This window comes from Mustela nivalis (assembly GCF_964662115.1).
Source record: "Mustela nivalis genome assembly, chromosome: X".
Classification (NCBI taxonomy): domain Eukaryota; kingdom Metazoa; phylum Chordata; class Mammalia; order Carnivora; family Mustelidae; genus Mustela; species Mustela nivalis.
Window position 1 is genome coordinate 12,194,128 of NC_139040.1, and position 13,574 is coordinate 12,207,701.

At 42.6% G+C, this 13,574-nt stretch overlaps 1 protein-coding gene across 10 annotated transcripts in view; it reads left to right on the forward strand.

Moving 5' to 3' along the window:
* ATP11C (ATPase phospholipid transporting 11C (ATP11C blood group)) overlaps positions 1–13,574 on the forward strand; it is a 186,738-nt gene that overhangs the window by 99,964 nt on the left and 73,200 nt on the right. For all 10 annotated transcript variants that reach the window (XR_014307190.1, XR_014307191.1, XM_082717560.1 and 7 more), the window contains exon 6: positions 12,458–12,586. Coding sequence is in view for 8 of the 10 variants with exons in the window: in XM_082717560.1 (XP_082573686.1) it covers positions 12,458–12,586 (129 nt within the window). In the remaining 2 variants the exon portion in view is untranslated. The remainder of the gene's footprint in view (positions 1–12,457; positions 12,587–13,574) is intronic.

The window sequence follows — 13,574 nt, forward strand, 5'->3', positions numbered from 1 at the left end:
AGGCAGGCCGAGAGAGAGGAGGAAGCAGGCTCCCTGCTGAGCAGAGAGCCTCATTTGGGGCTCAATCCCAGGACCCTGGGACCATGACCTGAGCCAAAGGCAGAGGCTTTAACCCACTGAGCTACCCAGGCGCCCCCGTTTACTTTTTTTAAAAAATATTTTATTTATTTATTTGACAGAGATGACAAGTAGGCAGAGAGGCAGGCAGAGAGAGAGAGGAGGAAGCAGGCTCCCTGCTGAGCAGAGAGCCCGATGCGGGGCTCGATCCCAGGACCCTGAGATCACGACCCAAGCAGAAGGCAGAGGCTTCAACCCACTGAGCCATGCTGGTGCCCCTCCATTCACTTTCTGAGAGACATCTTGGTTGCTTCCAGGTTGTGGCAATCATGGACAAGGCTGCTATAAACATGTATATGTGAGTTCTTTTTTTTTTTTTAAGTATGTTTTTTAAATTTTATTTATTTATTTGACAGAGAGATCACAAATAGGCAGAGAGGCAGGCAGAGAGGCGGAAGGAAGCAGGTTCCCTGCCGTGCAGAGAGCCCGATCCCAGGACCCTGAGATCATGACCTGAGCCGAAGGCAGAGGCTTAACCCACTGAGGCACCCAAGTGCCCCATATTCGAGTTCTTGCATGGACATAAGATTTTAATTTATTTGGGTAAATATCAAGGAGTGTGCTTATTAGATTGTTTGGTAAAAGCGTGTTTAATTTTGTAAGAAGCTGCCAAGCTATCTCCAAAGAGGCCTTTCATTTTGCATTCCCATTGGCACCCAATGGGAGTTCCCTGTTCTCCACATCCTGGCCAACATTTGTTGTCAGTGTTTTGGGTTTTGGCAATTCTAATAGGTTTGTAGTGGTATCCCATTTTTGTTTTAATTTGCATTTCCCGAATGACATAACGGTGTTCATCATCTCGTCATATGCATCCTTGATATCTGAATATCTTCTTTCATGAGGTTGTCTAGTCAAGTCTGTACCCATTGTTGAATCAGAGTGCTCATTTTCTTATTGTTGAGTTTTAAAAGTTTTTCTTTTTTTTTTTTTAAAGGTTTAGTTTATTTATTTGACAGACAGAGATCACAGGTAGGCAGAGAGGCAGGCAGAGAGAAAGAGGGGGAAGCAGGCTCCCTCCTGAGCAGAGAGCCCGATGCGGGGCTCGATCCAGGACCCTGAGCCTTTAACCACTGAGCCACCCAGGCGCCCCTAAAAGTTTTTCTTAATATTTTAGTTAACAGCCTTTTATCAGATATGTCTTTTATAAATATTTTGTCCCAAAGTATTATTTTTTTAAATTTCATTTTGTTATTGTGATCAAAAAGCATATAACATTAAATTGAGCCTCTTAACCATTTTTTTTTTAAAGTATGATCTCCATTTTATTTTTATTTTTTTTTCGGAGAACAGTTTTTCTTCATTGCTTAAGGACTTAGCTCCTTAACGTGGGCTTTGGTGGGGGTGGTGAGGGTGTCGGGTCCTTCCGTGCTTCAGGAGAGATTCTGGAATAGCTTGCTGGGAACAGCACAGCTTGGGCAGTAACGTAGTCTCACAGACAGCTTGGGACAGACATAGGTCTAGCAGACCTACTTGCTTTGGGAATGCCCCTGATGGCGGTGGTCTGTATTGTGGTCCGAATAACAAACTTCCCAATGGCCTTGACTTCGGCCCACAGCTACGCAGTTGGTACCCTGAATAGGCCGCACATGGCTACGGCCCTTTGTGACACAACCATTTTTCCTTTTCTTGGTCATCTTGAAAGTAAGCCCCCAAGAGAACCCATCTTAACCATCTTAACCATTTTTTTGTTTTATTTTTTTGTAAGGATTTAGTTATTTGTGGGGGAGTTAGGGAGGAGCAGAGGGGGAGAATCTTAAAGGAGACTCCCTGCTGAGCATGGAGCCCAACAGCACAGGGCTCCATCCCGGCAGGCATGAGATCATGACCTGAGCTACAAGTCAGAGGTTTAACCGACTGAGCCACCTAGGCGCCCCTAAGATTTTATTGTTTTAAGAAATCTCTGCACCCATTGTGGGACTCGAACTCACAACCCCAAGATCAGGTGTCACATGCTCCACCAACTAAGCCAGCCAGGCATCCCCCTCATCTTAACTAACCATTTTTAGTGTACAGTCCAGTAGTGTTAATAAGTATATTCACATTGTACAACAAATCTCTGGAATCTTTTCATTGTGTAACACTAAAACTTTATACCCATTAAACATGAGCTCCCCCTGTCCCCCAGCCCTTGGTAAACACCTTTCTCTTTCCTATTTCTATGACCGACTACTTTTGAGAAATACTTCCTATGAATGGAATCATACAGCATTTATCCTTTTGTGCCTGGCTTATTTCACTTAGCATAATGTCTTCAGGGTTCATCCATGTTGTAGCATGTGACAGGAAGTCCCCTCTTAAGACTACATTATATTCCGTTTTGTGCATATACTCCCTTTTCTTTATCAGTTCATCTGTTGATGGACATTTGGATTGCTTCCACCTCTTCAGAATGTAAATGATGCTGTGACAAACAAAGGTGTACAAATAACTCTTTGAGATCCTGCTTTAAATTACATTAGATATATACCCAGAAATAAAATTTCTTAATCATACGGTAATTCTGTTTTTGATTTTTCAAGAATCCTGCATACTCTTTTCCAAAATGGATATGTCATTTTATCTTTGCACTTAGAGTGTACAAGGGTTTCATCTTCTCCACCGCTTCTCTAGGGCTTGTTAGTTTCTGTTTTTTTGATGGTGGCCGTCCTAATGGGTTTAAAGTATCTCATTGTGGCTTTGACTTGGATTTCTGAAATGATTAGAGATGTGGAACATCTTTTCATGTGCTTTTTGGCCATTTGTGTATCATACTTGGAGAAATGTCTATTTGGATCCTTTACCCATTTTTTAATTTGTTGTTGAGTTGTAGAGTTCTCTTGTATATTCTGGACATTAACTCCTTATCAGATATATGATTGGCAAGTATTTTCTCCCATTCCTTAGGTTACCTTTTCATTCTGTTGATTATTTCCTTTGATGCAAAATTTTAAGTTTGATATATTTTCATTTCTTTTTCTTTTTCTTTCTTTCTTTCTTTTTTTTTTTTTTTTTTTAAGTAAGCTGCACACCTGGTGTGGAGCCCAACACAGGGCCTGAGCTTACAACTCTGAAGTCAAGACCTGAACCAACATCGAGAGTTGGATGGACAGTTCACTGACTAAGCCACACAGGCACCCAGATATATTCCCGTTTCTAATGTTGATTTTTTTTTTCCTGTACTTTGGTATATGTCCAGGAAATTTTTATTGACTCCAACATCCTGAAGCTTTTCCCTGATGTTCTTCCAGGAGTCTAAAAAGTTTAGGTCTTTTTATTTTTCTACAATTCTGTTTATTTATTTGAGAGAGAGATAGCATGAGCAGGAGGAGAGGGAGAGGGAGAAGCAGCCTCCCTTGCTAAGCAGGGAGCCCAGCATGGGCTCGATCCCAGGACCCCAAGATCATGACCTGAGCCAAAAGCACACATTTAACCAACTAAGCAACTCACTTGCCCTTTATAATTAGGTCTTTAATTCATTTTGAGTAATTTTTGTATGTGACGTAAGATAAGAGTCAAACCTCATTATTTGCATGTGGCTATCCAACTTTCCCAACACCATTTGTTGAAGAGACTATCATTTCCCTATTGCATAGTCTTGACACCCTTGTTGAAAATCATTTGGTGGGGCACCTGGATGGCTCAGTGGGTTAAAGCCTCTGCCTTAGGCTCAGGTCGTGATCCCGGGGTCCTGGGATCAAGCCCCACATTGGGCTCTCTGTTCAGCAGGGAGCCTGCTCCCCCACCCCGCCTGCCTCTCTGTCTACTTGTGATCTTTGTCTGTCAAATAAATAAGTAAAATCTTTAAGAAAGAAAAGAAAAGAAAAGAAAAGAAAAGAAAAGAAAAGAAAGAAAGAAAGAAAGAAAAAGAAAGAAAGAAAACATCATTTGGCCATACATGCAAGGTTTATTTATGGGCTGTCTCTTCATTGGTCTATATATCTATATATTCATCTTTATGCAAGTACCATACCATCCTAATTACTGTTGCTTAGTAGTATGTTTTGAAATCTGGGACTGGGAAGACCAATTTTGTTATTTTCAAGATCATTTTGGCTGTTTGGAGTCCTTGAGATTCCATATAAATTATAAGAATTTTTTTCTATGTCTGCAAAAAATGTCATTTACATATTGGTAGTAATTCCATGGAGTTTGCAGATTGCTGGAATGGTATAGGCATTTAAGCAGTCTGAAGTCTTGCAGCTCATGAACATGAAATGGCTTTCCTTTTATTTTTATTATCTTTGCTTTCTTTTAGCAATGCTTTGTAGCTTTCAATGTGCAAGTCTTTAACTTCTTTGGTTAAGTTTATTCCTTTTTTTTTTTTGAAGATTTTATTTATCCATTTGACAGAGAGGCAGGCAGAGAGAGAGAGAGGGAAGCAGGCTCCCTCCGAGCAGAGAGCCGGATGCGGAACTCGAGCCCAGGACCCTGAGATCATGACCCGAGCCGAAGGCATCGGCCTAACCCACTGAGCCACCCAGGCGCCCCTGGTTAAGTTTATTCCTAAGTATTTTTTTCTTTTCTGATGCTATTGTAAAAAGAGTTTCCCTTTTTAATTTCCTTTTTGGATTGATCCTTGTTAGGATATAAAACCAACACTCAAACCAACACTCAAAATCAGTTGCATTTCTATATAAAATGCAATAAAAATTCAGTCTCCTCATTTCTGTATAAAATTCAACTGATTTTGAGTGTTGGTTTTATATCCTGCAGCTCTGTGTAATTCATATATTAATTCTAACAGGTTTTTGTGTGTGCGGAATCTAGAGTTTTTTATGTATAATATTATGTCATCTGCAAACCAGAATAATTTTAGTGCTTGTCCAACTTGTATGCCTTTTTTTTGGTTTGGTGTAATTTGCTCTGGCTAGAACATCAGTACAATATTGAATAGCCATGCTGGGAGTGGATATCCTTGCTTTGTTCCTGATACTAGAGGAAAAGCTTTCACTCTTTCCTCACTGAGAATGATATTAGCTGTGGGCTTTTCATATATGGCTTTTATTATGTTGAGGTCATTTTTTTTCCCCTCTCTTTGTAGTTCATTGTTTTTATCATGAAAGAGTATTGAATTATGCCAAATGCTTTTTCTGCTTTGATTGAGATGATTATCTAGCTTTTGTCTGTTGTTATGTGTTGCATTACACCGATTGATTTTTGTGTATATCCTTTCATTCCCAAGGATATATCCCATTTGGTCATGGTGGGTGATCATTGTAATGGGCTGTTGGATTTGGTTGGGTAGTATTTGTTCAGGACTTTTTTCATCAGTATTCATTGAAGACACTGGTCTGTAGTCTTTTTCTTTTACACTGTCTTTTCCTGGTAAAATGGTATCAGTAATTCAGGCCTTAATAGAACAAGTTTGGGAGTGCTCCTTCCTCTTGGAGTCTTCAGAAGAGCTTGAGAAGAATTGGTGTTATTCTTTAAATGTCTGGCATAATTCTCCTATGAGGTCATTTAGCCCTGGGTTTTCTTTTTGGGGAAGTTTTCAACTCCCGCGTCAATCTCACTAGCTTTGGGTCTGTTCAGATTTTTTATATCTTCGTGATTCAATGTTGGCAGGCTGTATGTTTCTAGGTATTTATCCATTTATTCGAAGTTATCCTACTTGTTGGCATACACTTCTTTATAGGAGTCTCTTATAATCCTTTTTATTTCTATGGCATCAGATGTAATGTCTTTTTTTAGCTATTTGAGGCTGTCATTTTTTTCTTAGTCTAAGGGCATGTTGATTTTATTGATCTTCTAAGATATTATTATTATTATTATTTTAAGATTTTATTTATTTATTTGACAGAGAGAAATTACAAGTACACTGAAAGGCAGGCAGAGAGAGAGAGAAGGAAGCAGGCTCCCTGCTGAGCAGAGAGCCCGATGCGGGACTCGATCCCAGGACCCTGAGATCATGACCTGAGCCGAAGGCAGCGGCTTAACCCACTGAGCCACCCAGGCACCCCAAGATATTATTATTTTTAAAGATTTTATTTATTTATTTGACAGACAGAGATCACAAGTAGGCAGAGAGGCAGGCAGAGAGAGAGGAGGAAGCAGGCTCCCTGCTGAGCAAAGAGCCCGATGTGGGGCTCTATCCCAGGACCCTGAGATCATGACCTGAGTCGAAGGCAGTGGCTTAACCCACTGAGCCACCCAGGCGCCCCCAAGATATTATTTTTAAAAGACTATTTCTGTGTGAATATGGATTAAAATATGTAAGGTAACAGAAATCAGATTCTCCAAAATAGGAAGAAGATGGGTAGAACAGAAAGAGAAGAGGGCAGGTGAAAATACCATTCCAGAATGATTTCAGGGTTGTGATAGGGATTCATTAAAAATGATACTTTCCTCCCTCTACTTTTATCAAGTATTAATCAGTGCTGAATTATTTCCTAAACACTGGGAATTGTTGGACATAAGTTCTCCATCTTACAGCAATAGGTATATTGCATCTTGCATCTTCTTTTAGTAATAATGGGGAAAAAGCTACAGAGTGGGAGAGTTACCTGAGATTGATAGAGAATGTCTTTCTATCACCCTTTTTTCTTTTCTGCATTTTCTGCATCCCATAGGGGAAGAGCCTCAGCTAGAGTGGTTAGGATCTGAAATTGCCAAACCCGTCTTAGAAACTCAGCTCGGTTGTTCAGCATAAGAACCAAATGCAGCCTAAGTGATCTATAGCATTAAATCTGTACCTCCCAGGGCACTAAGTAAAACTGTGAAACAAGTAAATGTTTCCCAAATCTGTCCCTTTCTCTTATTTCCTCTCTCTGATTTGGCTGTCACCCCCACACATAGAAAGACACCCCCCCCCCATCTTCCACCTTTTGTTCATCAGGCTTCTTTACCTTTGAGGCTGATCTCAACCAGGTACAATCTTAATTAAATCAGTTGATGCTATTATGTGAAATGCTGTTTGATTCGGCCCATTCTGGAATATTTGTGGGTGGCAAGAAATGCCTATAAACTAAAAGTATCTAAATGTTTGATTGCTTGCCTGGGGAAGTGGGTAGACTATTGTTGAATAAGAGAGTAACTTGGTGTGTACCCTCAGTACAGTGGAAATTTTTTGAAGGGTTTCAAAGCCAGGGAGCGACTTGCCGGAGAGGATAAGAACCTATATTAGGATGACAGTAGTAGAGCTGACAATAAAAATAGTAGTTAACATTTATATATAACATAAATATGCCAGGCATTGCCTTTCCCATTATATTAACTTATCTTTTTTTTTTTTAAGATTTTATTTATTTATTTATTTATTTGACAGAGATCACAAGCAGGTAGAGAGGCAGGAGGGTTGGGGGTGGCAAGCAGGCTCCCCGCTGAGCAGAGAGCCCGATGCGGGGCTCGATCCCAGGACCCTGAGATCATGACCCAAGCAGAAGGCAGAGGGGGTAAAACTGAGGCACAGGAAAATTAAGAAACTTGTCCATGACGAGTAAGTGGAGGACCTGGGATTTGAAACAAGTTTGGATCATGAGTTGCGCCCAGAACCACAACTTTGTCTCACCTGTCTTAGGATTAAGCCAAATGGATATGTTCAGGATATGTTTTGGAGGTATACTCATCAGGGCTCGATGTGTTGTACTGGGAGCAGGGAGGGAGAGAAAGAGGAAAAAAGATAAAGATAGCCTTCTTGGTTTTGGCCTGAGCAACTGAGTGAATTAAAGACAGCTATGAAACAAAATGCTAGTAATTAAGAGGGAGAAGGCTGGGAGAAAAACAGGTTTGGTGATAGATGCAGGAGTGAAAGGGGCAATCAGAAATTCCATGTTAGCCGCGTTCATTTGGAGATACCTGTTAGACCTGCGGATGGAATTGTCAAGCCTGGAGCTTCGAGATGGTTGAGCTGGCGATGGAAATTTGGATTTCATCAACATGTAGATGGCACATGCAGCCATGGGACTGAATTGAATCCTAGAACATAGAAAAGAGAGCTGACAAGAGGACGTGAGGAATTCAAGGTAAAAGCGTGGCTCTTTGTAAGGAAGAGAGTATACGTTTTGGTGTTGGCAACACTGGAAGAGTTTCTTCAGGTTTTCTGATTATTGCCTTTTTTGTATCCAGTCTGCTGGTAAGTCCATGGAAGGACGTCTTTTTTTCTTTTCTAACTTTCCCTTTTGCCTTTTCTTATAGCTTCCATCTCTGCCCAAATTCTTTTTTTTTTTTAATTTTTATTTACTTATTTGACAGAAATCACAAGTAGGCAGAGAGGCAGGCAGAGAGAGAGAGGGAAGCAGGCTCCCTGCCAAGCAAAGAGCCTGATGCGGGGCTCGATCCCAGCACCCTGGGATCATGACCTGAGCCGAAGGCAGAGGCCTTAACCCGCCGAGCCAGCCAGGCGCCCCTCTGCCCAAATTCTTCATGTGCACATGTATGGTGTCTCCCTTTTCCACAAAATACTTTAATATCTTAATCATAGTTATTTTTATTTTTACATGCCTGTTTCATAATCCAAAATCTCAAAACATTTCCGGGACGGGTCCTGTGCTGACTCCTTTATATCTTGATGTTAGGTCATTTTGGTCTTGTGGTTTTTTTTTTTAATTGAATTTTGGACATTGTATGCAAAACAATGCTAGAGACCAAGGTAAACAGTATTTCTGGTCTGCAACGGGCACACATCTCCTGTCAGCCCATGAATGTGTAGGTTCAGTCAGACTAATGGGAAGTCGAGCTGGCTTCGGTGTTTGTTGTGGCCATAGCGGCTTTCAGTGCCCCACTGGAAATTCCAGTTCCGGGAGTGCTTGGTGTAGGGCCCGGGGGGGGGGGGGGGGGGGGGGAGGGGCAGAGGGCCTTGCTCAATATTCCTGTTCCTCGCCCCCAGGAGGAGAGGTAGATTGCTGTTTCTTATTGTTATTCTTATTGCAAGTCTCCTGGGAGGAACAGAGTAATTTCTTTCTTTTTTTTTTTTTAAAGATTTTATTTATTGGGGCACCTGGGTGGCTCAGTGGGTTAAGCCTCTGCCTTCGGCTCAGGTCATGATCTCAGGGTCCTGGGATCGAGTCCCGTATTGGACTCTCTGCTCAGCGGGAAGCCTGCTTCCTCCTCTCTCTCTCTGCCTGCCTCTCTGCCTACTTGTGATCTCTGTCAAATAAATAAATAAAAATCTTTTTTAAAAAGGATTTTTATTTATTTATTTAATAGAGACACAGTGAGAGAGGGAACACAGGCAGGGGGAGTGGGGGAGAGAGAGAAGCAGGCTTCGAACTGAGTCCGATGCAGGGCTTGATCCCAGGACCCTGAGATCATGACCTGAGCTGAAGGCAGAGGCTTAGCAACTGAGCCACCCAGGTGTCCCCCAAACAGAGTGATTCCTTGGTCCTCCTGCTGGGGTCTCAGCATTAAGCAGGGTGCGTGCACCTTTGCCTCACTCTGAATACCTTGTCTCAGAACTGCCACCTCCCTTCCAATGGCAGTTGAACTTCCCAGGCTGGCGCCCCGGTAGCCATGGGTTTTGTGTTCCATCCCCAGCAGCAGATGGTGTTGATTCTTTGTCTCCTCTAGCAGTGGTGACGTTTTCCTGAGACCAGCCGGGGAGGGCTTTTCTTGCCTTTCTCCCGGACATAGATGGGTTTTGCCTCAAGAGAGAGGGCGGTCCAGGATTATGGCATCTCTCACATCTATGTTGCAACCCATGCCAGTGGTTACGAGCCCCTTTTTTCTCTTAGGTTTACAGATTTCAGACTGTCACATTAGCTCCTACCAAGCCTTTAAGAATCGGTTCAAAAATCCACTTGTTTTCGTCTTCTGCCCTTTTATGGCAGTCATCGCTTGCTCCTGTGCCTTGTCAGTTGTGAAGCACTTCGCTTCTCCTGTCTCTCCGCGGAAGGACTTTTCGCCCTTGGAAATTCAGTTCACTTGGTTGCCTCGCAACCTCAGCTTTCTGATGAACTAAAAAAACACATAATTTTGTAGGTGATCTGGCGTTTTCTAATATTTATCATGAGGGATGGTGATGTTCTTTTGCTGCTTTTAACTTTGCTAAATGGAAACAGAGCCCCCGGTGAATGCCCCCGTGTACCCTGTTGTTCCCTTTCTTTAAAAAAGCCCTTCCCAGTTGAGGGAAATTGGCAGGGGAGGTGAACCATGAGAGACTATGGACTCTGAAAAACAATCTGAGGGTCTTGAAGGGGCAGGGGGTGAGAGGTCGGGGTACCAGGTGGTGGGTATTAGGGAGGGCAGGGACTGCATGGAGCATTGGGTGTGGTGCAAAAACAATGAATAGTGTTACGCTGAAAAGATATAAAAAAAATAAATTATTTTTTAAAGAAAGGCCCTTCCCACCTCTCCCCCACCCTTGCCTTAGGGTAAGGCTTGACCCCCTGAGCCTGGCCTGCCTGCCCTCCAAGGTCTGCCCTGTGGCCATGTCACCAGCCTCAACTTGCGCTCAAGGTACAGAACCTTCCCAGTTCATATCTGAGCAAAACATACGTGCTGTAGAAAAGATCGTCTCTTTGTGGTTTTTATGTGTTGCTGCCTAAGAATCATCTTCCATCCTTGAAGGAGCATTTCCTTCTTTTAAGATGATTGAGGATTTTGATTGTTATTTCTCTTCTATGGATTTAATCATAGGTTGTGGTTTTATGCAAGCAACACAAGTGTTTATGTAAGTGAGAAAGGAAAGATCCAACAAAATATTATTTACAAATTAGTTCCGTTAATGATGCTATTGCTATTGGCTGCTGATTAAGATTGGCAAGAAAATAAAATTGTTCCCGAATAGGTCTTGAAATCCACATCTCTCTCTGCCAAATCATGTAGCAAATAGGAGGCAGGTGTGTGTCATTAATCCAGCGTTTCAGGACCGGTGTGTCCAGGTTCGTGTGCTAGGTACGGGCCCCCTGGTCACACCGGGGTGGGTTGTCTTCTGCCACAAGCAGCTTCCTCCCTTCATCTGAGGTGCTGCACAAAATTTTCTCTGCCACAGGATGAAAAAGTTTGGGAGGCCCTGAACTCTAGATGATTTCTTATGTCCTTCCCCAAAACTGTCAGGACTCTTGAGAGGTTGGGAGTAAAGTAGTGGCCGTGTATGTGTGAGAAGTATCAAGTGGTGAATCTGGGCCGGGTCCTCGGCGAACCGTTTCACCTGTGTCCTCCTTTCAGGCTCAAACCAGTCTGGCGAGCGAGTTCTCATCACCTGAGGCACTCACCTGAGCTCATGTGGTGACGTGGCGGAGCTGGGCCACAAAGTCAGGTTACAGAGTCCTACTTTGTAGGGCGCCTGGGTGGCTCAGTGGGTTGAGTGTCTGACTCTTCATTTCGGCTCAAGTCATGATCTCAGGGTCAGGAGATCGAGCCCCACATGGGGCTTGTGCTGAGCACGGAATCTGTGTGTCCCTCTCCCTCTGTTCCGCCCCCTGCACGCTCTCCCTCTCTCAAATAGATAAATAAGTAACATCTTTAAGAAAAAGTTCCACCGGGGGCGCCTGGGTGGCTCAGTGGGTTAAGGCCTCTGCCTTTGGCTCAGATCATGATCTCAGGGTTCTGGGATCGAGCCCCCCCATCGGGCTCTCTGCTCAGCAGGGAGCCTGCTTCCCCCTCTCTCTCTGCTTTCCTCTCTGCCTGCTTATGATCTCTGTCTGTCAAATAAATAAATGAAATCTTAAAAAGAAAAGAAAAAGTTCTACCTTTTAACCATTACGACTTATTCCCTACATTTTAAATTATGTGCACTAGAAATGGTTCCTGATTTCTCCTCATGGTTTGCCTCTACTTGAGCTTTGGGTACTTGCTGAGAGGAAAGCATTTCCTGTGGCTGTATTAATGGAGTGTTCTGACTGCAGGATGAATGATTGGAAAGCGACCTGTTTGAAAATTATTTCTTTGTCAAATGTTATGGGAAAAGTAGATGCCTCTCCAGTTGGCTAAGTTTTTCCGAGCACTGAAGAAGGGCCTGGCACCCAACAGTAACAGCTGGTGTTAGCACAGGCAAAGCAAAGCATGTTGAAATATGCACGATGCGGAGTAGGACAGTGGCTGCCCAGTGTTCAGGAAGTGCTTAGGTCGAGACACGCAGATTTTCAGGATTGATTCATGAACTGACAATGGTCATTGTCTTATCGAACAGCGGTGCCAAAAAACATCAGAGAGTAGACTGCTCCCAGGGTACTGAAATGGTTTCCTTGAAAGTAAAGTTCACTAATAAGGTAATCTGACGGCATCGGTCAGTTCTTGTGACCTCGCAGAGGATTCTGAATGTTGAATAATGTTCTTTTCATCATCTTTCCTGTGGCGTGCGATGCTGAAACTCTCCCTAGGAGCGGGAGGGGTCTCCTGCTACTGTTTCGGCTGCAGTTTGAGGTATAATGAATGCTTTGTTTGGAATTAAGAATATTTGTATTTCTTTTTCTCTCTCTGCTAGGTCGGTGATGTAGTAGAAGTACAGGCAGATGAAACCTTCCCCTGTGATCTCATTCTTCTGTCATCCTGCACTGGCGACGGAACCTGTTACGTGACTACAGCCAGTCTTGATGGGGAATCCAACTGCAAAGTAAGGGAGAGGAAACCTTGCCTCAACATCTCGAGCTCAGGGTAGTTAGTCTACAGGACTGCTTCCCACGGCTCCCAGTCTTTTATCTTGTTTTTTCCTATTTGTGCAAGTTTTGTATTTGAAAGCAGCTTTTATATAATTGTGTTTGAACGTCTAAGCAGTTACCCAACTTTAGGGAAAAGCGTGGTGTTCAGCGAAGAAAATCCATGTCCCAAATAAAAGCCACCACGTCTTCTGTAGCCCTGTTTGCATTGATATCGACATGTCCCATTCGATGTTTTCTTTGGGCTTTTTCAAATGAATGTCGTTGTAGGCTTAAACTATGTAACTATAAAAATAACTTCCTGTACTCTAGCTGCCGATCTGTTTTTATTTTTAAAGTGATGATTTTCTTGAAAAATGTTTATCATGGCATATAGGAACTCTATCTTGGAGTAGTTTGGTTGCTTTTTAAAAAATACTTAGTGTTTTGTTTGGCAAATGTTTGTTCATTGCAACTAGGAAGAATTATAAACGAGCTAAAGTAAGTTTGCTCAAATTGGAGGCTAACTTTGTTCCACAGTACTTAATGGCAATCCGTTCTTGGCCGTCGTCCAGAGCTCCACAGGGTATGAAGGTGTATCCTCTCTATGCTGTGTTTAAGGAAGGGCACTAATGTGCTCACCTCTGTGTGTATCCTTGAGGGGCTTTTCTCTGCTTGTTTTTTCCATCTGGAGTCGAGAACCAGAACTCAGTATGTGAAACAGGAACTGAAATGCCTAGGAAATGACTAATTCCGTACTTCAAGGGCATGGTGATGAACTAGTGCTTTTAAACTGTTCGAAAGCAAAATTAAATTTGAGGAAATGTAAGGATAAAAATCAAGAAATCTACCTAAAGATGCCCTAATAGGGGAAAAAGTTGTTTAGAGGAAGAAAACTTTCAAGTGGCTTCTTTGTTCAGTTTAGTTGATCCGATCAGATCTGCTAAAAAGTACATAGGTTTTCAA